The sequence below is a fragment of the Pollachius pollachius genome (genome assembly GCF_949987615.1).
Source record: "Pollachius pollachius genome assembly, chromosome: 18".
NCBI classification, from domain to species: domain Eukaryota; kingdom Metazoa; phylum Chordata; class Actinopteri; order Gadiformes; family Gadidae; genus Pollachius; species Pollachius pollachius.
Window position 1 is genome coordinate 7279458 of NC_136951.1, and position 25855 is coordinate 7305312.

At 47.1% G+C, this 25855-nt stretch overlaps 1 protein-coding gene across 1 annotated transcript in view; it reads right to left on the reverse strand.

The window, feature by feature from the left end:
- The window catches only part of cacna1bb (calcium channel, voltage-dependent, N type, alpha 1B subunit, b), a 126743-nt gene that overhangs the window by 21202 nt on the left and 79686 nt on the right, over positions 1–25855 (reverse strand). The window contains exons 24-41 of the mRNA XM_079755900.1: positions 25561–25714; positions 24932–25140; positions 24388–24514; positions 24140–24269; positions 23760–23819; positions 23461–23567; positions 18751–18847; positions 16222–16382; positions 13511–13648; positions 10045–10246; positions 9295–9459; positions 8754–8864; positions 7616–7699; positions 5628–5744; positions 4389–4454; positions 1604–1695; positions 952–1102; positions 224–351 (exon numbers count right to left, since the gene is read on the reverse strand). Coding sequence (XP_079612026.1) covers positions 224–351; positions 952–1102; positions 1604–1695; positions 4389–4454; positions 5628–5744; positions 7616–7699; positions 8754–8864; positions 9295–9459; positions 10045–10246; positions 13511–13648; positions 16222–16382; positions 18751–18847; positions 23461–23567; positions 23760–23819; positions 24140–24269; positions 24388–24514; positions 24932–25140; positions 25561–25714 — 2299 coding nt within the window. The remainder of the gene's footprint in view (positions 1–223; positions 352–951; positions 1103–1603; positions 1696–4388; positions 4455–5627; positions 5745–7615; positions 7700–8753; positions 8865–9294; positions 9460–10044; positions 10247–13510; positions 13649–16221; positions 16383–18750; positions 18848–23460; positions 23568–23759; positions 23820–24139; positions 24270–24387; positions 24515–24931; positions 25141–25560; positions 25715–25855) is intronic.

Consider the following 25855-nt stretch of genomic DNA (forward strand, 5'->3'; position numbering starts at 1 on the left):
CACACACACAGGCACTCATGCACACCCACACACACACACACACACACACACACACACACAGGCACTCATGCACACACACACACACACACACACACACACACACCCACCCTCCGTCCTGTGCTCCACTTGACCTCCCTGTCCTCCCACAGCTGCTGTGGTCCTGGTGCTAGGGGCAACGAGCGGACCAATCAGATGCCATAGATCAGAGGTCACCATCTCTCACCAGGCTGCAGGGTCGTACTCGGCCCACACGCGGATGAACTCGTCCAGGTGGTGGGGGCCCAGGATGGAGGCGTCCCTCGTCAGGTACTCAAAGTTATCCATGATGACCGCCACAAACAGGTTCAGCATCTTGGAGACACACAACATCATTACATTTAATTCAACTCAAAATAAATGGTATAACCCTTAATCAAGGGTACAGTCTCAAAGGGCTTAACAGGGCATATATATTTACAACACCCCCTGATCCTAGGGCAAGTAAAAACTAGCAAGGAAGAAATCTTGAGGAGGTACGCAGAGTGGGGGATCCCTCATTCCAGGCATGTTCAGGAGTGCAATGGGTGCCATAATTGACATCCATCCATCCATCCATACATACACACGTAACATCATCAGTTGGAGGGGCTAAGGGCACCCCGATACAATCATACCAAATGGAAATGGAAGCTGCCATACGGCTGTCAAACACAGAGGTTTCGACAGGTTACACAACACAGTCGATGCGATATGTGGGCTGGCGGTGGGCTGGCGGTTTATTGACGCAAGTCGCGATGAGACGAGGGAAGCAATCATTCGAGCGGTGTTGTTGACCAATATCGGTGTATTCGCAAACCTGCCATGTTGCGACATTTGTTCTGCGTATATTTGCCTTTGGGCTCCATGTTAACTACTCGCACATGCTCACTGGAGAAAATATTGAAGTGTGTGTGTGTGTGCGCGTGTTCTCACCAGGAAGGAGCAGAGGAAGATGAAGGAGACGAAGTAGAAGTAAGCGAAGTCGCTTCCACACTCTTTTCCAACGGTAGCAGAGAGTTTATCGCACGGCTTGTTGCTGAGACACGCCAGCATGATCTCGTGCCACGCCTCCCCCGTCGCACTCCTGACGTGGAGCACACACACGCACGCACGCACCCACGCACACGCACACACGCACACACACACACACACACACACACACACACACAATGTGGACACAAAAATATACATGCTGGTCTTAAATTCAGTGTCAGTGCAGTGTATCTAAGAAGATAAGACAGATTAGACTGATGGTTTAGACACTTTGGCACAGATAGAGCTAGGGAAAATGTTTTATTCATTATTTTGGACATGGAATTGCTTCAGTTTGACCTCAAAATAAAGGAACTTTAGTTTTGAAAACTTTCATCAAGGGCCATGGATCAGTTAGTACAGCCTGTATGCTTTCAGTATCAGCCTCATGTATCTCTATGAATCTGATTCACTTTTTACCCTCATCTGTTACGTGGAAATGTGTAATCTTTGGAAGCTTTACGTGACTTGTTGGCTGTTTTATTATGTCACCATTGCAGAAGAGATTTAAATCTCAAAAGAATCTCCTGGTGAAAGAGGGTTTCCTCCTGACCTGAACAGCAGGATCAAGGCCTGGAGGAAGGTCTGGAAGTTGTTGTCGTGGTGGATGGCGGTGTCATCGTTCAGCTCTATGTTCCCAAACACCTGGAGACAGCAGAGTGGGAGACTGGGATTAAGACCAAGAGCAACAACAAAACAAAAGTGAAGTAAACAGGAAAGTAAAAAAAAGAAGTACAAAAGGTCAAACTATACGATGCATGTCAAGTCCATTTCATGGGAATCAAGCTGAACACAAACGCAGAGTTAGTCTCAAAGGGCTTTGCATGCCAAAGTTTAACGGCCTCACCTAACCCATAGCCAGCTTAATGACTTTAAGGAAGATCTACCCAGATCCAGAGGGAAGAAACCTTGAGAGGGAAAATTGCTACATGGCTAGCACCTAGCACGGTTAACTACGCTACAGAGAGGGAAAATCGCCACAGGGCTAGCACCTAGCACGGTTAACGACACTACAGACAGGGAACACCACAACGGACATAGCACCTAGCATACTAAACCTGTTAATCCCCATCCCTCAACCAGCGAGTCAGACGCTATACCCCAGACAGGAATCCCCGCCACGGGGCTAGCACCTAGCACACGAATCCTCTTAGTCACCATCACCAGCAACCAGATCAGATGCTACACTACAGAACGGGAACGCCACCACAGAGCTATCACCTAGCACGCTAAACCTGTTAGTCACTGGTGTCCACCAACCAGGACAGATGTGACTCGACAGACAGGGAACACCACTATGGAGCTATCACCTAGCACACTAAACCTGTTAGTCACCGTCGTCAATCAACCGTGCCAGATTAATTTAACGGTTGGCATGGTGGTACACTGTGTGCTAGTGTGTGTGTGTGTGTGTGTGTGTGTGTGTGTGTAGATTGATGCTATGTTTTTCTTTGGGAATAAACCGTGTGGGTTTGTTGGTTTGCTGATAAGTTGGTCTGTTTGGTTGATGTGTGTGCAGAGAAGAGAGTGAGGAATAGATAGAGAGAAGGAGTAAGGAAGAGAGTGACAGAGAGGGAGACAGAGACAGACGAACAGTAAGAGGAACGGAGGGAGAGCGACAGAGGACAGGAGAGAGAGATGAGAGGGAAGAAGAGATTTAGAGAGGAACATAGAGACAGAGAGAGAGTGGGTGGAGGGAGCAACCAACAGAGAGAGAGATCATCAGAGAGAGAGAAATAGAGAGAGAGAGAGAGAGAGAGAGAGAGAGAGAGAGAGAGAGAGAGAGAGAGAGAGAGAAATAGAGAGAGAGAGAGAGAGAGAGAGAGAGAGAGAGCTAGATAGTGACTGAGGGAAAGAGAGAGTGGTAGAACATCCTCCTCTGTCTGTGTCCATGCATCAATAACCCCCCATGCTGGAGATGACCCATAGAGACAGCTTTAAAGGGCCCTGCAGGGCCCCTCTATTATTCATCTCACCCCAGACCAGAGCAACACCACAAGGCAACACACACGCAGCCTCCCCCCGGGGTCAACACACACCCACCGCCCCCCAGCCATCCGCTGTCTGCCACGTGACCTCACTTTGCCACAGTGTTGTTGATGTTGTTGTCAATCACAGATATTAACGGTTATGTAGTCGGGGAGGGAGTAGATCACAGTTGGGAGTGTGTGTAACACTTTAGAATAATGGTTCATTAATAAACCATTAATTAACATGACACGATTGCAGTAAATAGCTTTACTATATAGCATTAGCAAAGAGGTAAGGGTAAGTGAGTTAAGTTAAGGGTTAACCCTATTATATAATAAATACATTAGTGAAAATGAACACCATTACCTTAGTTAACATGGACACCATTAGTAAATAGGAACACTATTAGTCAATAATTACCAGACCATAAGTGAACTGTTACTGTTGGTTAATGCTTACTACTACAATATTTCATGTTAATTAATGGTTAATTAATGTACCCTATTTGTAAGTTGTATGTGTGTGCGTGTGTGTGTGTGTGCGGTTGAAACCACCGTTGTTGTATGAATGTGTGTTTGAATGTGTGTCTGAATGTGTGTATGAATGTGTGTGTATGTGTGTATAAATGTGTGCAAGAATGCGTGTAAGAATGGGTAAAGGTGAGGAAACATTGTAAAGCGCCTTGAACTGCAACCAGTTCGAGGAGCGCTATATAAATGCAGTCTATTTATTTCCCATTCATCGTATCATAAAGGGGCATACTGTGCCACACTTTTTAAAGGAAGCTTCGCAGTCGAGTATAAAGAAGACATGACAATAACGCCAGAATGCCTCGTTCCCTGTGCTCTCGTTCTGAGAGGAAGGCCTTGTTTGTGTGAGTGTATGCTGATTTAAGGACGGGCTCCTATAGCTGCGGATGCTATTAGCATTGATCCAACGCCTCTCTCAGTGTACACACGGCAGTGAGGAGCTGGGCTTTGGAGGAGACCTTATGGATGAGCTGGTCCAGATGGAGGCTGTGTTTGCTTGTTGGTGGTGGAGATGGATGTAGATTGCATTGATAAGCCGAGGGGAGGCTGGTCTGCAGTGCGGTTGCTCACAAAGATGTTCAGGAGGCACTGCGAGATTCTCTGCTTATTATTTATAGGGGGAATGTTTGGCAGCCCTGGACGGACTGTAAAGTCTGAACGCAGGGCTGTTTGTTAACCACGATGCCGCAGGAGGCTCAGGAAGATTTAAACGGCTGAGGTTGTTTGCAATGTGGAAACCATGAAAAGTACTAGAGCCTTCTATGATGACTAAAAATAGTAACAAATAATAATAAAAGTCAGTCAGTGTGTGTGTGTGTGTGTTGGGTGGTAACTCACCTGCATGCCGATGATGGCGTAGATGAAGAACAGCATGGCGATGAGGAGGCAGACATAGGGCAGTGCCTGGGGAGAGACACACACACTGGGTCAGTACACACACACACGCACGCACCTACACACACCCACCCTGGGTCGACACAAACACAAAAACACACAAACTCCGGGTCAATAAGAAAAACAGAATTTATGCACAGTCAGAGACCCTGGTTCAATACACACAGTGACTGGATTCATGCAAGCATGTACACAAATGCACGACGACACACATGCGCACACACGCATACACACTCAAACATTCACCCACACACACAAGTACAAAATAAAACACACACACACACACATACACACACACACACACACACACACACACACTCACAGACGCATACAGACTGGGTCAACACCCACGCACACACTCTGGCTCAATACAAAACACTGGATTTATACACGCAGAGCCACAGACCCTGGTTCAATTCACCTAGTGACTAGATTCATGCAAGCGTGCACACAAATGCACGCTCACACACAAACACAAAAGCACGCACACAAACAGTGGTTCAATACACACTACTGATATACTGTATTGCCTGCCATTTGAGCCTTCCTTTTATTGCATCACTATGTTCTACATGCTAATAAATCAGGGTCTTGTTTTCTTCCTCAACAGGGGGTATGTGTATGTACATACATGTGAGTGTTTGTGTGTGCATGTTACATTACATTACATTCATCTCAGGAAGCGGCAATAGAACCCTGCTTTTAAGAGCTACAATATAGAATCAAGTACTAGAGACGGATAGACATAGTTTCCTTTTTTTTGCATGTATGGGTGTGTGTGTGTATGCATGTTTGCACGTCTGTGTGTTTGTTTGTGTATGTCTGTGTGTTTTTGTGTGTGTGTGTGTACCTTGAAGGACTGTGCGAAGATCCACAGCAAGATTTTGATGGTGTGTATGTATGCTGTAATGTGTGTGTGTGTATGCTGTAATGTGTTGGTGTGTGTGTGTGTGTATCTGCCGTAATGTGTGGGTGTGTGTGTGTGTGTGTCTGCCGTAATGTGTGTGTGTGTGTGTGTATGCTGTAATGTGTGTGTGTGTGTGTATGTTGTAATGTGTGTGTGTGTGCGTACGTGCGTGTGCGTGTGCGTGTGTGTGTGTGTGTATGCTGTAATGTGTGTGTGTGTGTGTGTATGTTGTAATGTGTGTGCGTGCGTGCGTGCGTGCGTGCGTGTGTGTATACCTTGAAGGACTGTACGAAGGTCCACAGCAGGATCCGGATGGTGTAACCCTGTCTGAGGAGCTTGATGAGCCGCGCCGCCCGGAACAGCCTCAGAAAGCTGAGGTTGATCAGCTTGTCCTGCAGGGGGCGCACACAGAGGACCGTCACCCTCTACCACATGGCCCCCTCTAACCCAACAATCGGACCCACTTCCACTCTCAGTGAACGCAGATACAGAGTGGGAAGAAGCAGCTAGGGGTTAAGGGTTGCATTCTCCAGTTGAGACAGTCATGGTTATTGGTGTACAACCTGCAGTTTATCTAAACCTACCCTATTTGTATAAAGACATGCAAAAAGGGCTTAGGCGCAACTGCGCAGCGTAGCTTAGCCTAGCTTAGCTTCCTTCTCCACTGTAGGTTTCTGCCTGATATACTGCTGAATCATTTTCTCGTACATTGCAGTTTAATCAGTTCACCCTCAAAGGCTGCATCGTGCCTCCTACATGTCTTCTGGCCGACTGGAAGTTGGACGTGCTAATTATTTATGAAATGAATCAAAGATTATGTTTTGATTTGAACGTGTTTATCTCCCCAACTAATGAGAGAGATAAAAAGTGCAAGAGATAGGGAGACAGAGACAGAGAGACAGAGAGTGGAAAGAAAGAGACAGAGTGAGAGAGAGAGCACATAACTTATGGCAAGCTCAATGTTCAGTAATTATTAGTAAAAGTGAATCCAACATTACATTTCAATATGAACTATGAAATATTGAGCGATCGCAAAGAGATTAATTAAGGCACTCTCACTCTAATAGAAAACAAATTAGGAGCAAGTGAAGGACTATAGAATCTTATTCACTCGAGTATAAAAATAAAATGTAGAATATTGAATCTCAAAGCCAGCTGGCCATGTTCATACGTTAAGGTTACATGTTAACCACCATGTGTGATGGCTAATTAGCCATTACAAGCCTTCACTTAACCTACCCGTTTGTGCAACCCAAGTCGGAGTGTCCCAGCATGCTTAGTCACAAAGGGTCGACCTCTTGGTGACCCTATGTTCTGAAATGGCTTGTAATGGCTCATAAAGGTCACACCCGGTGGTAAAATAGGGGCCCTTTAATGAGGGGGCGAACATGCAGGTTTTATTCAGCCAGTATGTCAGTCAGTCCCCAGATCGTGACTGAGCAAGGGTACGTCTCAACCAGTCCTCTATTTGAGCAGCAGGTGCTCGGTGGCCAGCAGCTGGTTTAGGGGGACATTTAAAGCCCTCAGAACAAAGATGAGAGGAGAAGAAGAATAGAAAACCAAAACAGAGGAATCAGCAGGCGGCGAGAGAAGCCACTTACCGTCTGGAGGGGAGGAGGGAGGATGGTGGGGAGACGACCAGAGCGACAAAACCACAGTGGCACGACCGTTGAAGGAAAGGTGGAAGAGAGAGAGGGAGAAAGAGAAATGACCAGATGCTGGCAATCACAGAAACAATCACAGAATCACACAAACACAGCCAGACTCGGCCGCAAACGGAACCTCAAACTCCTCGTGAAATGCCAAATTGGTGCCGTTATATATGCCGAGGATATTGAGAACGTGTGTGTCCGTCTGTTAGAATGCAGAGCAGACTACGCCACCCAATCCAAACAACATAGCTGCTATGATTATTATTGTGTTTAAACTTAACAACCGTTTAAATCTACCTAATATCACCTAACGGCCATATTGGCTTAGTTGGGTGGGGAAACATTCTATTCTAGTCGAGTCTTTGGAAACCATGACAACTCAAAGAAGAAGGTTTTTCCGCCCTAACAAACGCAACACTAACACAATACTGCCGCAAGGGGATTCAACTCTAGAAATGACATTTTCCATGATTTGTATGGAGCTTTTTTCTGCATTTTAGCTGTCGTGAGTATGAACCCTATCGCTGGACACTATCTTGGTCTGAGCTCAGCCAATAGGAAGATGAGCTCAAGCTTCTGGGCATGGCAGGAGGCGGAGTGGGCTCTCTTACATTACACTCCGTCACCAAGATGTCCGTGATGCTGCCCAGCACCGTCACAAAGTCAAACACGTTCCAGGCCGCCTTCAGGTAGTTCTGTTACCACAGACAGACAGACGGAGGAGAGAGACGCACAGAAAGACAGCCGGAGAGAAGGACAGACATGCAGAAAGAGATAAAGAAGACAGACAGGCAGAGAGACAGACAAAAAAAACAAATGGATGTACAGACAGACAGATGGACAGATAATCAGATAAGATAGAGTCAGACAGGGAAACAGACAGAGGTAGACAGAAAAACCATTAGGGAGAGATACAGACATACAGACAGATGGAAGGACAAACTGATTTATTATATAGTCATTTGCTTTGGTTAGATTTAGGCTTAAGGTGTTGCTGTATATTGTGTTTTTCTCTGTCAAAGCAGTGTGTGTGTGTGTGTGTGTGTATGTGTGTGTCTGTGTGTGTGTGTGTGTGTGTGTGTACGTGTGTGTGTGTGTGTGTGTACGTGTGTGTGTGTGTGTGTGTGTGTGTGTGTGTGTGTGTGTGTGTGTGTGTGTGTGTGTGTGTGTGTGTGTGTGTGTGTGTGTGTGTGTGTCTGAGCCCGATCTGTGGGCCCCAGCAGGTGGAGGTAAGCGGTTTGTAAGAGCAGCTCATTAAATAAATGGTCCTTGTAACCTGCCTGCTGGCGGAGGGACGGAGAACTGAGGACGGGGGATCTGTGTTCCTTCAGGCCTCCTCTCCCTGCTCAGCCCCCTTTTCACTCCCTTTCTCTCCCTTATCCCTCCATCTGCTCCTCACACCATTCGTTGGTTCTCTGGTCTGTATCATAATCCCCCCCCTCCACCGTGACAACTGTAACCCTTGGAAACGGGCCATTGAGGACCCTCTCTAGACAGAGATCAGACCTCCACAGTTTTAGGAGGAAAAGTAAACCGATTTGGGAGAGCCCTTCCTGAATTCAAAATGCCAGAAAACGTATAGTCATTAGTCATGTTGAAGACGGTTTTATCCAAAGAGACATACTGTCTTCTATTAGACATTATCCACTTTGGACATGGGGGGGTTGAACCACACTATCCTCGGTGTGTGAACTCCTTCACCTTAAGCGCTCCACTTCCCTGCTCCTGTCCTTAGCAGACGTGGCTCACCAGGGGTCCGAAGGCAATGATCTTCAGGATACACTCCAGGGTGAAGAGGGCTGTGAAGATGATGTTGAGGTACTTCAGCATGGCCTCGTAGGGACCTGGGGCGCCGTAGAACTGACAGGGGGAAGGGAACCACGGTCAGTCATCTGCCACACTCAGATTACAGCATTAGCCTTTGTTTGTTTCATTAGGTATTCACAGAGTATTTGTGGATACCTATTGTTTTTCTAGTTTTAAGTTGTAGCAGTAGTTGACACCGTAATTTTCCACACATATCCCCATTTTTGGGGTGACACAGATAGGATACAGTATTGAGGAATAAAGCGATGATCTGTGCTTGTTTTTACATAAAACTGCTCCATAGGTCGGAATAATAATTTTTTTCTACTTCATAAAACACACAAGATGTTAATCAGCCTTTAAAATCTTCTATTTCCATGCCATCTACCAAAAATACAAATTTAGATTGGTGTATCATTGCAGCCGGTAGTGATACAAGAAGGTCTCATTCTAGGTAAGTGGAAAGTAAAATGGAGGTAGAAACCTTCATCATGAGGACGATGGTGTTGAGTGCGATCATGGTCATGATGGCGTACTCAAACGGAGGGGACACCACAAACTTCCACATCCTGTACTGGAAGGACTCCTTGTTCTCTGGCATGTACCTGGTCAGGGGCCTGGCGTTGATGGCAAAGTCTATACAGGCCCTCTGGTTGTATACACAGGAGATAGGAGGGAGGGAGGGAGGGAGGGAGGGAGGGAGGGAGGATGGATGAAACGATGGAAGGAAAGTAAGAAAGAATCAAGAAGGAACAAGAACACAGGATATAACTTACCCTCAACATCACTAGCTTTCAAAGTACTGCAGTAATCAAGTGATCACTGCTACCATGTTTATTTTCACCCTTGAGAACACATCTGAATCAAGTCCAAATCGGTAAAGGCAACACGTACGGCCCCAGGTAGCATGTTTTTAGAGTGCTTTGCATCCAAAAGAGCAAATTGCAAGCAAACGTTGATTGCTGGCCAGAAATAAGGCACGGCCATTTATTTATATAGCACCCTTCAAAACAAAGGCCATTCAGGGTGCTTCACGTAGGCAGGAATAACATTTTAATGACATTTAAAGGACAATCATTGAAAGACAATAATTGTAAAGAGAAATACCAAATAAAAATAGAAGGTACCTTCACCTCACCTCCATCCACATCTACCCCCATGATTATCCCCCACACACCAATCCCACCCACTGTCACCACCACCTCCAGCCCCACCTCCACCAACCTCCACCCACCTCATTCTTCTCCAGGCTGCACTCCGCCATGGCCTTGTCCCCCTGCTCCTGGAAGGTGATGATGATGAGGGCCACGAAGATGTTCACGAAGAAGAAGGGGAACACCACGAAGTAGACCACGTAGAAGATAGAGGTCTCCATGCGGAAGCCCGGACTGGGCCCCTTGTCCTCATAGGTGGCGTCCACCGAGTGCTTTAGGACCCTGGGGAGGGGACCAGGACCAGAGGGAGGGGACCAGGACAGAGGGGAGGGGACCAGGACCAGGGGGAGGGGACCAGGACCAGAGGGAGGGGACCAGGACAGAGGGGAGGGGACCGGGACAGAGGGGAGGGGACCAGGACAGAGGGGAGGGGACCAGGACCAGGGGGAGGGGACCAGGACAGAGGGGAGGGGACCAGGAGAGGGGGGGAGGGGACCAGGACAGAGGGGAGGGGACCAGGACAGAGGGGAGGGGACCAGGACAGAGGGGAGGGGACCAGGACAGAGGGGAGGGGACCAGGACAGAGGGGAGGGGACCAGGACCAGGGGGGAGGGGACCAGGACAGAGGGGAGGGGACCAGGACCAGGGGGGAGGGGACCAGGAAAGGGGGGAGGGGACCAGGACAGAGGGGAGGGGACCAGGACAGAGGGGAGGGGACCAGGACAGAGGGGAGGGGACCAGGACAGAGGGGAGGGGACCAGGACCAGGGGGAGGGGACCAGGACAGAGGGGAGGGGACCAGGACCAGGGGGAGGGGACCAGGACAGAGGGGAGGGGACCAGGACCAGGGGGAGGGGACCAGGACAGAGGGGAGGGGACCAGGACCAGGGGGAGGGGACCAGGACAGAGGGGAGGGGACCAGGACAGAGGGGAGGGGACCAGGACCAGGGGGAGGGGACCAGGACAGAGGGGAGGGGACCAGGACCAGGGGGGGAGGGGACCAGGACAGAGGGGAGGGGACCAGGACAGGGGGGGGAGGGGACCAGGACAGGGGGGGAGGGGACCAGGACAGAGGGGAGGGGACCAGGACAGAGGGGAGGGGACCAGGACAGAGGGGAGGGGACCAGGACCAGGGGGAGGGGACCAGGACAGAGGGGAGGGGACCAGGACAGAGGGGAGGGGACCAGGACCAGGGGGAGGGGACCAGGACCAGGGGGGAGGGGACCAGGACAGAGGGGAGGGGACCAGGACAGAGGGGAGGGGACCAGGACCAGGGGGGAGGGGACCAGGACAGAGGGGAGGGGACCAGGACAGAGGGGAGGGGACCAGGACAGAGGGGAGGGGACCAGGACCAGGGGGAGGGGACCAGGACAGAGGGGAGGGGACCAGGACAGAGGGGAGGGGACCAGGACCAGGGGGAGGGGACCAGGACAGAGGGGAGGGGACCAGGACAGGGGGAGGGGACCAGGACCAGTGGGAGGGGACCAGGACAGGGGGGAGGGGACCAGGACAGAGGGGAGGGGACCAGGAGGGGAGGCGACCAGGACAGGGGGGAGGGGACCAGGACAGAGGGGAGGGGACCAGGACAGAGGGGAGGGGACCAGGACAGAGGGGAGGGGACCAGGACCAGGGGGAGGGGACAAGGACCAGGGGGAGGGGACCAGGACAGGGGGAGGGGACCAGGACCAGGGGGAGGGGACCAGGACAGAGGGGAGGGGACCAGGACAGAGGGGAGGGGACCAGGACCAGGGGGAGGGGACCAGGACAGAGGGGAGGGGACCAGGACAGAGGGGAGGGGACCAGGACAGAGGGGAGGGGACCAGGACCAGGGGGGAGGGGACCAGGACAGAGGGGAGGGGACCAGGACCAGGGGGAGGGGACCAGGACAGAGGGGAGGGGACCAGGACAGAGGGGAGTGGACCAGGACCAGGGGGAGGGGACCAGGACAGGGGGGAGGGGACCAGGACAGAGGGGAGGGGACCAGGACAGAGGGGAGGGGACCAGGACCAGGGGGAGGGGACCAGGACAGGGGGGAGGGGACCAGGACAGAGGGGAGGGGACCAGGACAGAGGGGAGGGGACCAGGACAGAGGGGAGGGGACCAGGACAGAGGGGAGGGGACCACGACCAGGGGGAGGGGACCAGGACCAGGGGGAGGGGACCAGGACAGAGGGGAGGGGACCAGGACAGAGGGGAGGGGACCAGGACAGAGGGGAGGGGACCAGGACAGGGGTGCTGACGTTTCAACTTTCAAGCATACTTAAGATTTTTTAAGGACGCTTAAAAACTGTCATCTTAAAGCGTACTTTAGACCTTTTTACCAGCACAATTCATACTTAAAGGAGAACCGTTACCCTTGGCTATTTTATGATGTCAGAGAGTAATGCTTCATGCGTTTTTCTTTACAAAAATCTTTGTGTACAATCCACTCGGTACATCTGTATTCACTGTAGGTCACTTCGAGTAAAACCTCTGCTAAAGTACTTAATACACCAACTAGTATTTAGAGACCGATGCGACTAATATGTGAGGACTCGAGATCACTCGTGGGCGGCAGCAGGCAAGCGCTGGAGCTTTCAAAAAGGCAGTTTCCACGGTGGCTTATTGAAAAAGCACTTGTGATGCTGACACGCTTTCCTTATCGCCGAGTGTGAAATCAGGTGAGACGCGATGCACCTGCTGCTCCGGATACCCCTGCCCAGGAGAGCAGTCGCAAACTTTCACATGACAAATTGGATGTTCAGTGACTAATTAAGCGGCTAATTAACTAATTAATACATTTTAAATCTAGTTTATTTACATAACATTTACATATGTTAATTTATCAGTCCAACATCTGCTTAACACACATTGTTACTCTCTGGTTTCCTCTGATTATGTTCTTACTTTTGCTTTGAAGGAATCATCCTATTTCTAAATATATACCAAAAAACATTGTTAAATATTTGTTTTTATATATTTATAGCTACTCTTCAAGGAACATGATGGATGATACGTACAGGCTTCAAATTGTATCTTTCTGTATGTATTTCCAAGAAGGGGTCATAAATGGATAAGCTGCTGGCGCTGCTAATCATTGACTATGGCTAATGTAGTGCTAGCATGTTGTGTAACATAACATGCTGTATATGCTGAGGCTACCCATATGTCGTAGCTTCGGGATACTCAATGGACCCGAAGTCATTCACGCGAGTAGCTGAGAGGAAACTGTATTTAAATACAATATAACCAGAGGGAAAACAAAATTGATATCTACCAGGATTGGGAAACCTTCAGGGACTTAGTCAATCAGAGTCCTGCTTTGGCTAAAACCATCTCTATTAACCCACCCCTACTTCAAGTTTGATGAGTTGATTCAGAGTGACAGCGCTGTGATTACTCCTAACTGGGCCACAAACCATCTCCACGAAGCAACCTCCCCACCATCAGAATGGTTTGGTTTGGAATCAGAGCCATGTTATAATAGATCCGTATATCACCCTACGCAAATCTCCCCAATGGCATGGAGTGTGTGGCTCAGACACTGTGTGGTGCAGGCGGAGACTTACATGGGCCAGCCCTCACCGGTGGACACGGTGAAGAGGGTGAGGAAGGCCCACAGCACGTTGTCGTAGTGGAACTCATACTTCTTCCACTCCCGGGCCTTGGCCGTCACCTCATCCCGTTCGTAGTCCAGGAACTGACCCCTGGTAGTGGGGGGGAGGGCGGGAGGGAGGTGGACGGTGGTCGTAGCGGTGGATGGGGTGGAGGGTGGGGATGATATCATGGTGGTGGAGGAAAAAAATGTTATGGCGGGGGAGGTGATGGTGGTGTTGTGGTGATTGAGGAAAGGATGGAGAGGTGGTGGTGGGGGTTGGTGTTGAAGGAGGTGGGTGGGTGTGGATGAGGGTGGGGGTGAAGGAGGAGAGTGAGGATGTAGAGGTGGTGGTGGTGGAGGAGGTGGGTGGAGTTGAGGGGGGTGGAGGATGAGATGTTGGTGGGGGGTAGTAGCAAAAGAGGAAGTAAAATACATATTATTAAAATAACCAAAAGGAAGAGGTGAGTCAGAAAAACAGAGCAATTAGCTTTGAGGGAGATAATTGACATATTGTTGAATCCAACAAAAAAATCACCAAAAATAGCTTGCAAAATGAAACGGTAGTATAAGCGCAGGCTTTGATTTTGTAATTATACTAGAATTATGAAAAAGAATTTGAGCTGCATGCATTTGGCCAGAGTGCTTCAATAAGTAATGGTAGGCAAAGAGAAAAAAATTCTTTCAACATGAAGCTGTAAAAAGCTCCATCAACAAGTAGAAAATACAAGTAGAAAATATAACCACAAGCGGTGATTAACGGGGTCCGAGCGAAATGAAAAGTCAAGAACACACTAATGGAAGATATATAAATTTGACATATCATTATGAAGGAAACATGACGATATTCCCCTTAATGCCATACTGTGCCTCGAGTTTCAGTTGACTGGGCTGCAGAGCAATGACTGAATGGCATGTTCATTATTGGCTAATCAGGATTCGAACTCTTAACCTAAGGGTCACCAGTACAAGGCATTATCCCATTGAGCCACTAACAAACCTGAAATGCAGCCTCATTCACATGGGGAAAATGTCTATTGATAAGCATACAATATCCAGAAAACAAACAAGCAAGCAACCTCCTACAACCTCCAAGCAAACATTGCTCAAATGAATTAAGGGCTTTCTTAAAAGCAAATACCTGAAAAATCTTTGAAATTCGGGGGAAATTAAACTTTTGTAGTCAAGAACATTAACGGAAGAAATATTAATATGACAGAGTTAATTATGAAGGAAAAATGGTTAATGAGGAAGTTCCCCTTAATGCCATACTGTGGTAGTCAGATTCTTGGAAAGGAATGAGCCGAAAAGTTGATTGCCTGATGAATTTCAGGTGCTGTTCAATGTTGTGTTTCTTAAAGGAGTAGCAATGACAGAATATCATGTTCAGCTTGTTCATAATGCTCTAATCAGGATTCGAACACTCAACCTAAGGATCACCAGTACAAGAGATTATCCCGTTGAGCCACTGCCATTTCTGAACTGCATGAACTGCATGCCTCATTCACATTGTGAAAATGTCTATTGATAAGCACACAACATCAGGAAAACTCCAAGCACACATTTCACAAGAGAATTAAGTGCTTTCTTAAAAGAGTACAGATCTGAAAATGATAGCCCTATGGTAGTTAACAAAATGGTCATATAGGCAAAATGGGTTGAGACTGTGGACTTTTGGCTTTTCTATGAAATGGTGGGAAAAGCAAAGATTTTTAGAGCAGAAGACCAGGGTGAAAAAGATGCATCTGATTTTAGAGATAAATATGATTATGAAGAATTTGAGTCCAGGTCAATCTGGTAAGGAGAAATAAGGCTAGTTCACAGTTTTTAATTGATCATTTTAAATAGTGCCACCTTTGGGTGCAGTACTACGAATTTGGGTTTATGGGTAGTGGGGGTTATTGGTAACCATACCTGAAAAATCTTGAAAAATTTCAAGCGCTTCAGTATGACTTTTACAGAATTTGAGGAAAAAAAGAAAACGTTATAGAAACAATAGGTGACCAAGCAGCTTTGCTGCTCGGACCCCTATTAAATCTATTCAAACACAGAGTGTTTTACAGTGCCTTTTCCAGCACATAATGTGAGTAGGTGATGCAGATTGTAGTTATTTAAGGGAGAAGTGGACGTGGAATTCAAGAACTTCCTGTTGGTGTGCTTCACAGTGGGCCTGATAGCCAATCAGCAGAAAACTGGAAACCAGCCCTGCAATAATACATGGCTCCTTATCCAACCTTTATGTGTCAATCACAGTTTACAGTACATGATCAAACTATCATTGTCTGGAGTCTGAGAGAGGCCCAAAAATACATGTTGGCAAACTTGGACAAAACTGATATTATTTTCATTAGCCAACTACTCACTAGAATACACTGCAAGCCTCATTCTCTACTACACCAGCGTTTCCTAAACTGCGGGTCGGTACCCACATGGGGTCTGGCTCCGGTTGGAGGGGGGGGGGTCGCAGCCTGATATTAAACTCAACACTCTGAGCACGGCCACAACGGTTGATCCTTAAAGTATCACCCATTCTGCCGTGCTCAGAGTCTTTCAGAGCTCAGTGTTTTCTGAGTGTCTGCTCCCACGTCGGCATGAGAGAGCCCTCTGGGTGCGGACCCCCCAGTTAATGAGGTTTAGAATACAGACCCCTGCTGGACATGGAGGGCGGTGCGTGGTGCTGGGTACCTGCAGTCCTTCTCCAGGCCCTTGGACTCGTCGGTGCAGTAGAAGAACTTGCCCTTGAACAGCTGCACGGCGATGACGGCGAAGATGAACATGAAGAGCATGTAGACGATGAGGATGTTCAGCACGTTCTTCAGAGAGTTCACCACGCAGTCAAACACCGCCTGGGGACAAACACACACACACACACACGTTATGTGACATACATTGACATACGTTGACATGCAGACACACGTGCGTATACATACACAATACAGAAACACATGATAATATTTGGACACACAAACACACACACACACACACACACACACACAAACAGGCACACACGATTACAGAAACACATGATAATAGAAAAGCATGATATTATATAGACACACAGACCCACATACGCACACACACACACAAGAAATGCACTTCAAAGAAAGTTACAGAAATACATTACATCACCTCCTAGAACCTTTAACAAACTTGGATCAAGTCCTCCTCTCTCTCTCCCCCTCTCCCTCCCTCTTCCCCTCTCTCTCTCTCTCTCTCCCCCTCTCCCTCTCTGGTGATTGCCTCATTGTGATTGAACAGCGTTCTGCCGGACAGCGTGTGCTGTGATCGCCCCTAGATGAAGTGCATTGTAGATCGACTGTGACACGTATGCTAGTAGCCAGCGGTTCCACTGCAAGAGGAAACCGCTCCATCTAGCCCTCTGGCCCTCATGTAGAGAGGAGACACTCAGTCCTCATGCAGAGGAGTCCAACGCCTCCTCCACAGGCCAGACTGCCATGTCTCAGCCTCTACCTGCACTATTTCAACAGGTGCATTTCAGTTTGTACTAAGCAACTTAGATTTAATTCAGATTAAAATCTAAATTGAGGCTCAGGGGGTTTAACTCCAACTTTACGGCTTGGAGTCAAACCCCCTGATCACTATTATACCCCGATATATCTTCAGATACATTAAAGGTCTGACTACTTGTAGGCATCCAGGGTTTCACCATGCGAGATGAGCTGGATACTTGAGTGCTTGGTCCATGCCTGGTCTATCTCCATCACCATAATCCCAAGTTATTCGGTCTATTGGGCCCCATTCATTACTTTAGTCTCATCATCCTGATTGTCATACGTCAATCGCCTTGGTTTAGTCAAGCATCGGGGAGACTTTGATTTCCAACTGTCATCCTAGGTTCATCTCAATCGGCATAACCCTATGTCATTCCATAGATTCTGTCAGATCCATTACTTTGATCTGATTAACCAACTTATACAACATAAATTGCCTGGGTCCAATCAAGGATCTGAGAATGTTTGACTTCCAACTGCCATCCTTGGTCCATCTCAATGACCCCGTTCCGTCAGATCCATTACTTTGGTCTGATCCTCCTCTTCTCATACATCAGCTGGTTGAGTGGAGGGCTTTGTCTGAAGGGCTTGCCATTGGTGGACCACTATGCAGGTGTGCTCAGGGCTTGGTGATTGAGCGTCCATTTGCATTTATATTGATTATTTATCAGGAGAGAGGCAGCAGGGTCTGTGAGGGCTTTCTATTATGATGGATGGATGCTCTTTGATGTCATCATATGAGATTAGTGGATCAAACGCCACATCTACTTAATCGTGATTTATGCTTTATCAGGTGAGTGGATCTCCATCGTTAAGCAGGATTCAAAACAGTTGGACGGACATTGGCCGTTTGGATTGCAGAGCTTTTTAATTGTAGTCGCATCGTTCCTTATGCACGATACCAGGAATCAAAATCCTATAATCAGAGATGCGTAACGGTCATCAAAAAAAAACTACCGTTAAAACTGACGTTTCGCCACCTGCAAAGAAAAGGCAAACGGAGCCGGAGCAGAAGAAAATAGTTTTTTTACGAAAAGTGGCTCCATGATGTGCCGTGGCTCGAAACGAATGATAAGCACACTGGGTACGTTTTATAACATCAGAATGTTATTAAAACATAGCTACATGCAGAGTGAATACCACAGACCATCTCCTGGTACTCACCTGTATAACTCACAAAAAGAATTATGCGCACCCCTGCTTATATGTCTGATCTAATATTGTGAATGAATCAATCTTTATAAAAAAAGTTCATGTCACACACTCACAGTGACGTTGGCACTGACGGCACTGACGTTGACCATTTAATTGATATACAGTACGTCATAAAACACGGAGCAGCTCGGTCTAAGTTATCAAATGCTTTTGGCATGAAGCAAAGTTTTTATGTTGAACACATAAAAGTCAAGCTGGCTGTAAGGTAAGGCTTGGCACCGGGGGCCACATACATCTTAACCGTCTTTTTTGGGAAAGGAAAATATAAAAATTTTAACTGTGTTAGTCAAATTGAAAGAGAGAGAGAGAGAGAGAGAGAGAGAGAGAGAGGGAGAGTGTGTGAGAGAGAGAGAGAGAGAGAGAGAGAGAGCAGGTGAGCGAGCGAGCGGGAGTGAGAGACAGAGACAGGCAGAGAGCGAAAGTCAGATCCGGAGAGAGAAAGAACCAACCTCTGAGTCCCAGGGGGAGTGTGTTCAGCCGCCCCTACCTTGAGCTTAGGCAGCCTCTTGATGGTTTTGAGGGGCCGCAGCACTCGGAGGACCCTCAGGGACTTGATGGTGTTGATGTCCTTACCCTTAGTCCCTCTGTGGGAGAACAGGGAGGGTCAGGGTGGGAAGCAGTGGCCTGATCTTTACAGGGACATATAAAGGGACATGGCCTGAAACAGGAAGCAGGAAGCAGGTGCTTCGTCGGAACCACTGCTGTCAATCACTCTATTCACTAAAGTAAGTGTTGTAATGGCTCAGGAGAGTGGAGAGTGCGTGTGTGTTCATGCATGTGTGTGTGTCTGTGGTCACGTGTGTGTGTCTGTTCATGCATTTGTGATTGCCTATGTATGTGAGTGTGAAGAAGGGGACGGGGTATAATATATAATATAGTAAGTGTGAATATATAAGTGTTTGAGTATATGTCGGTTCCATCACCACAGTGAGAAGTGACATTGCCCAAGGGCGTTCTGACTCTCAGATGCTTCATTATTGGACCAATCACATCGCAGCTATTTATTCACTAGCGGATGGTGTGACATCTTTGGATGCAGGTGACTTTGCCATACAGCTGTCAAGAGAAATAATGAAATGCTACATTTACATTTGCAAATCTCTGTATCTCGCTTTAATCGTGTGTGAAAAATAAAGTATATAGAGGTGTTGTTTTCAGCCGTCTCATTTTGTGAATATGCCTTATGTATTTGCATTAAGGGGAGTTCATTTAGTAGAGTGGACCCGGGGTAGCAAATTGTACAGCGAGTTGACTCCTTATATGAGTGCATATAATAGGCTGGCTCCTTCCTCTAAACCCAGTGAATGCAAAGTAGTGGACTACGTGTATTCATTCAGATTCCAACCAACAACCTCTAAATCACCGGCTAAAAAACACTGCAGATATGGACTCTTGAGGGGAAGGGATATTTAGTGAGGGTCCGCTGATGAACAAATCATTGATTGTGTTTAACGGCATACATAAATTGACTGTAAACGTTCAGAGATTTGATTTGATAAAGGGACGATGTCAAGTAACATTCACTGTTAATGGATTATGAAATAAATTATCAATATCTTCTTGTTGCGTTTAAAAAGTTGAAGCATGGTTCCGTACGGACAAGGCAGTCTTCTCCCGTTCGATGAGAAAAGCCTGAGCTTCCTTTTCATAAATGGCATGCAGCCCTGCATGCTCTGATGACCTGAGTGCCCTTTAACATGCAGTTGACTCTCCAGGCCCCCGATATACAGGGGCCGTAATGGGCCCCTAATAGCTTTCAGAAGAGCCCCGGGCCAAGATGTATTTATATATGTATATGTGTGTGAATCTGAGTGTGTACACATGAGTGTGTATCTGTGCATTCACATTAAGCCAACACGTGTCCAAACTGATTTGCGGGGCAGATGCAGTCAGGTCACTCTCCCCGGTTGCCGTGACCGCGACAACTACTGCAGCGACCCCCTTCTACAGCCAATAGCGCTTCCATGTTACTGATGGGGGCCGCTGTGACAGCCAATCAGACGTGAGGGTGACAGAGGAGACAGCCTGATGGTTGATCCCAAGGCTACACAGAACACATGGGGCTCTGTGATACATCAGAGATCTGCTTCTGGCGAGCCTCCTCTGTATACCCTCTCACTTGGAATATTAGCGCTATTTTAACCAGGATAGACATTGAGATTACAGAAAGTACTCTCCGAGAGCGCCCTGGTCGAGATGAATAATACACTGCATTGGTAAAAAAAAAAAGAAGTTTTATACGATTCTAAACACAGTTCTGAGACTGAGAGTGGGAGGAAGCCTAGGGCAGTGGCAATAGGACGTGCCCAGCCTGATGGTTCTGGGTTCGATCTCCAATATCACTATCTCTACCTGTCAGCATCCTTGAGCAAGATTCCCCTTCCTTGTCCTCAAAGACATGTCTGTGAATTCAGTCTGGATTCTGTATAATCTCAATTAGATTTAAATAAATAGCGAGAAATATAAAATAAATATCAATATACCAATCAGAATACCAATCAGGTAAGAGAAAGATTTGGATTGTAATAAAAATACAATTGTATACTACCGGTAGTTTTAGTTGGCTTGTTATAAAAACAAGAATGTAAGTGTATGTAATGTTTGAGTCCATACTGTGTTGTCCTGGACTGGACTGTGTTCTGAAAGCTATGGGGTCTGGGCATTAAGACATTCTCTCCTGGGCCACTTGGGTTCAGTTAGTAAGAGGGTAGCATGGGAAAAGAGGGCTGGGCAAACCAGATGCTAAAGGATGTGGTCAAAGGTCAATGGGTCAAAGGGTAATTTTTAGGGGAAACACCGGTCACTTCTGTATTCTGGGGGGAAGAGGTAGAGAGTAGAGAGGGACAGTTCCCACCTGGACATACTCTGTTGCGATCTGAAGGAAAACAATGATGAACACACACACACACACACACACACACACACACACACAGACACACACATACAGGTATATACACACAGACACATACAACACACCATCCAGACACACACATTCACACAGAAACAAACAAACAAACATAAAAACATATATATACACATAGAAATGAAGCACAGAAAGTGAAAGAAAAGCAACTTAGAATTAATGTTTGAATTAAGATATTATATAAATTATATTAAGCATATTAAACAATGTAACATTGAGAAAATAACATTGAAACGAAAAATATCACCGGTGAAAGTACAATATAATAATTTTACGAGATACTGAAATTTGAAGTCTATTCCAGCAGAATGTAAGTATCAGTTCTTAATTGCACCATTATCAACATCATTATTCAATCAATATGGAGGAAGTTATTATGGACATAATGATATCAATATCGTCACCATGTCATTGTCAACTTCATGCCATCATTTACAACATGGAGACCTCATTATTTGCATCATGCCATCATTATCAACATGGTGATATCATTAGGACATAATTAAGCATGTCGTGAACTCAGTGTCACCATCATGACATTATTGTCGTAACTGTGATGTCATTATGAACATCACGCCATAATTATTAACATGGTGATATCATTATCAGCATCATGCAATCAATATCAACATCGTGATATCTTGAGGTCATGACCTCATTATTGTAATCATGACATCATTATCATCCTCATGATGATATTATCCTCATCATGACGTTATTATCAACATCATGCCATCATAATTAGAACATGCTTGTCTAGTATGCATTTCAAACGTGGCTGGATAGATAGACAAATGGAAAGACGCACATTCTCCTCATGAGGGATGAAGTTCATGTTTTAATCTCTACTTGGTGTGTCCTCAAGATATGGCTGTTATGTTTGACACAAACAATGTCACACATGCAATAGGGGAGTAAACAAACAGATGAAATATCAAACAGGCATCTGTTTTTTATGATTATAACAAATGCAGACATCAAATATACTTCAAATTGTAAAGAATGAATGAATGTGATGGAGAGTGACTGCAGATACAACCCCTCCCTTTGAGGGATATGATGGATGAACAAACCGCAAGCTGACAGAGGAAGAGAGAGAGAAGGAGAAAGAGAGAGAGACAGCCACCGACAGAAGGAATTACCCCATTAGGCTCCTGACAGCAGGTCCAAGAGAACGACAGAGACACAGAGAGACAGAGGGAGGGGGAGCGACACACACACACACATACATAGAGAGAAAGGGAGAGAGAGAGAGAGAGAGAGAGAGAGAGAGAGAGAGAGAGAGAGAGAGAGAGAGAGAGAGAGACACAGACAGAGACACAGACAGAGGAGGAGAGACAAGAGAGATTCAGCAGCAGATCAAGCGACAGAGCAGCAGCACAGTCTACAGTTAGCCCAGAGAAGGCTGTGCTGCACTTTTAAACAGTTGAAAAAGTCACAGCACAAGGGTAACAAATACAGAGAGAGAGAGAGAGAGAGAGAGAGAGAGAGAGAGAGAGAGAGAGAGAGAGAGAGAGAGAGAGAGAGAGAGAGAGAGAGAGAGGCAGGGCAAAGAACACTAACAATACTAATCATTCATTGCATCCATGTAACCAGGATATAAGCCGAGAAAGAGAAGGTGGCAGTGTTAAGAAGCACCTCAACAGAGGTGAGAAACGTCATCTGAACTGAATTTTTATTCAGCCGCACAGTGAAGAAAAATGTCAGACGATATTTGCTTGTCCAGTTGCAAACGCAAAGACTCAAGACTCTCCCTCACTAATTCCTTTTCTTTTGCATATCTAGCGATAATACATAACTTATCTTGAGATATGATAGAGGTATTGTTGTTGTTGTACAAGACATTTTACAGCTGAGATATTGCTTCAGCTGAACTATCATAGCAATTGGAGTATTGTTACAGTTTAAGTATTGTTAACACTGAGTTATTATTACAGTTGGATTATTGTTACAGTTTAAGTGTTGTTTCAGCTGAACGATCATTACAGTTGGAGTATTGTTACAATTTACATGTTGTTTCAGCTGAACCATTATTACATATGGAGTATTGTTACAGTTTAAGCGTTGTTTACGCTGAACTATCATTACAGTTGGAGTATTGTAACAGTTTAAGCGTTGTTTCCGCTGAACTATCATTACAGTTGGAGTATTGTTACAGTTTAAGCGTTGTTTACGCTGAACTATCATTACAGTTGGCGTATTGTTACAGTTTAAGTGTTTCTGCTGAACTATCATTCCAGTTAAAGGAACGTTCCAGGTGGAGGATAGACTTACGAGCAGGCGAATGCGACCAGCGCTCCGCTGACCACGATGAAGTCCAGGATGTTCCAGAGGTCCCTGAAGTAGGCTCCCGGGTGAAGGAGAAGTCCCAGGTCGATCATCTGGAGGGACACAAGGAGACCATGACACCACACGACAACCTTTTTTTACCACATCTTGTACTCACTACCTCCACCACGACAATTTGGACTTCCATCCCCGGTGAAAGGCAGTCTTTACCAGTAAACTGTGATTCTGTGCTTAGAGATTACAGTGATCTAAGGTGTAACAAATTATTATCAAAGTGCTCTCACCTTAATCACCATCTCAAACGTAAAGACTCCAGTAAAAACATAATCCAGGTATTTGAGAACCTGCAAGAAAAAAATCATTGGTTTCTTTTTTGTGGTGTGTTCCCTTAGTCTCACATTGTTACTTCTGGTGCATTAGCTAGTTCTAACGTTTGTGCGTAGTACATCTACTAGTACTCACATTGTTGTGTGGTGCATTGACATTAGCTCGCACTCACATGCATGAATGTAAGCATGTACAAACAATGTTGCACGTTGCATTGTACTCATATTGTTCGGCTAGTACTCACGTTGTGGTAAGCTCCATCAGCTAGTACTCACCTAGCTACGCTGTGGGTTAGCCTGAACTCACATCGACACACGGTGCGCTAGCTGCTACTCACATTGTTGCGTGGCGCGTTAGCCTGCACAGGATCCTCAGCAGCCAAGGCGATGCTACTCATCGTGATGACCAACAAGATGCACATCTCAAAGTACCGCAGGTTCACTACATAGTGGCAGAGACGTCGGATCCTGCAAAACACACAATCACAGACACAAACATGCATGTATGTACGAACACAGTTTTGAACGTGAAATCTCCATGTGGTTGTAGTTGCAAAAGCGCTGGGTGCTTGGAGGAGGGTCCTACGGGTTGGTCTGTCCAAAGATAAACATGGAGCTGTAGGGCAGGATGCCCTTGGGCCCGTTGGCTTCCTGCTCCTCCAGATCCTTCTTTTCCGATGAGAACGAGAAACCTTCACACTCTATGTTGTTCACTGGAGAGGGAGAGAGAGGAAGAGAGCAAGAGCGAGAGAGAGTGAGAGAGTGAGAGCGATATATATAGATGGATAACTTGTAGCTCCAGTGACTTTATAGCTCCTATGCCTGATGAGGCCGATTCACGGTTCATTTGTTTAGTCACTGACCCCTGGCTCAAGCTGTTGTTAACTTATCTAGGCCCTATTAAATTACCCCACAAACCTAAACAACCAGTGGCCCCATAAACCCAGCAGTTGCAAACCAACTGGTGCAATACGATACAACAGTACAAATCTGTATTCAAAGAGGCCCTCTCTAAACAAGTGCTCAATTAGGCAAATAAAAGCATAAGGCAACCACTGAAAATACAAGACGATACACCAGGCACAAAGGACTACGGTGTAAACAAAGCCCGAGCAGGCCGCCCTCCTCACTGGGTATGATGGTGGTCTCCCCGGGCCCCGGGGCCGTGATGGTGACGGGGATGTGCACAGCGTTGCTGTTGAGTCCGGCCTGGCTGGCCCGGGTGGAGTTCTTCAGGTTGTCGGCGTCCTCCTGCTTCTCGTCCAAACTCAGCTCGCTGCCCAGCAGCTGGCTGGGGCTGGAGGCCGAGCTGTCCTGGCCCGGGTCGGCGGGACGCTCCCTGGGAACGGACGGACGGACGGACGGTGTTGGTGAGGAGGAGGGAGGGTTGACCGCGGATGGGGGAAGGCCGTGGTGTTATATGTATGTCTAGTGTATGGTGAGTAAACATGTATCAGGGGATTCAGGAGTTAACCTGATTCCTTGTGTTTACAGTTGTCGCATGCTGTGCAATAACAACATGGTTTAATATATTAAATAATTATTCATGTCAAACGTGCAACGAAATGTTTGGGAGCCACACTGCAGTCTTAAAAGTTGCATATTCAATACACATGATGGAGAGCAGGGTAAACTAAGAAAACAGTCCTAGATCAAGAAGGTCAACAAGGGTTAATATGCATTTGCTCTCTACATCCCTGTAATAAGAGGCCTGTTCTGTTTATCAGACAGGAAGCAGGTGGAGGACATGCGGTCTCACCTGTGTGTCTTGGCTCCGTTCTGCCTCCACTCGTCTACGTCCATCGTGGACTGAGCTCGGAGCATACGAGAGCAGCGGCCCTTCCTCTCCCCCCCTCCTCCTCCCTCCCTGGGCCCCCGCCCCCCGTTGGCCAGAGCCCCGTTGCCCTCCCGGGCTGTGCGGTGGGCGTGGTGGTGGTGGTGGTGGTGGTGAGGCGGCTCCCGCTCCCCCCCTCCTCCGCCCAGTCCGGGCAGGTCGCTGGGGGTGAACACCTCCTCCGCCGACCCCCCCTGGCGGTGGTGGCGGTGGTGCCGCC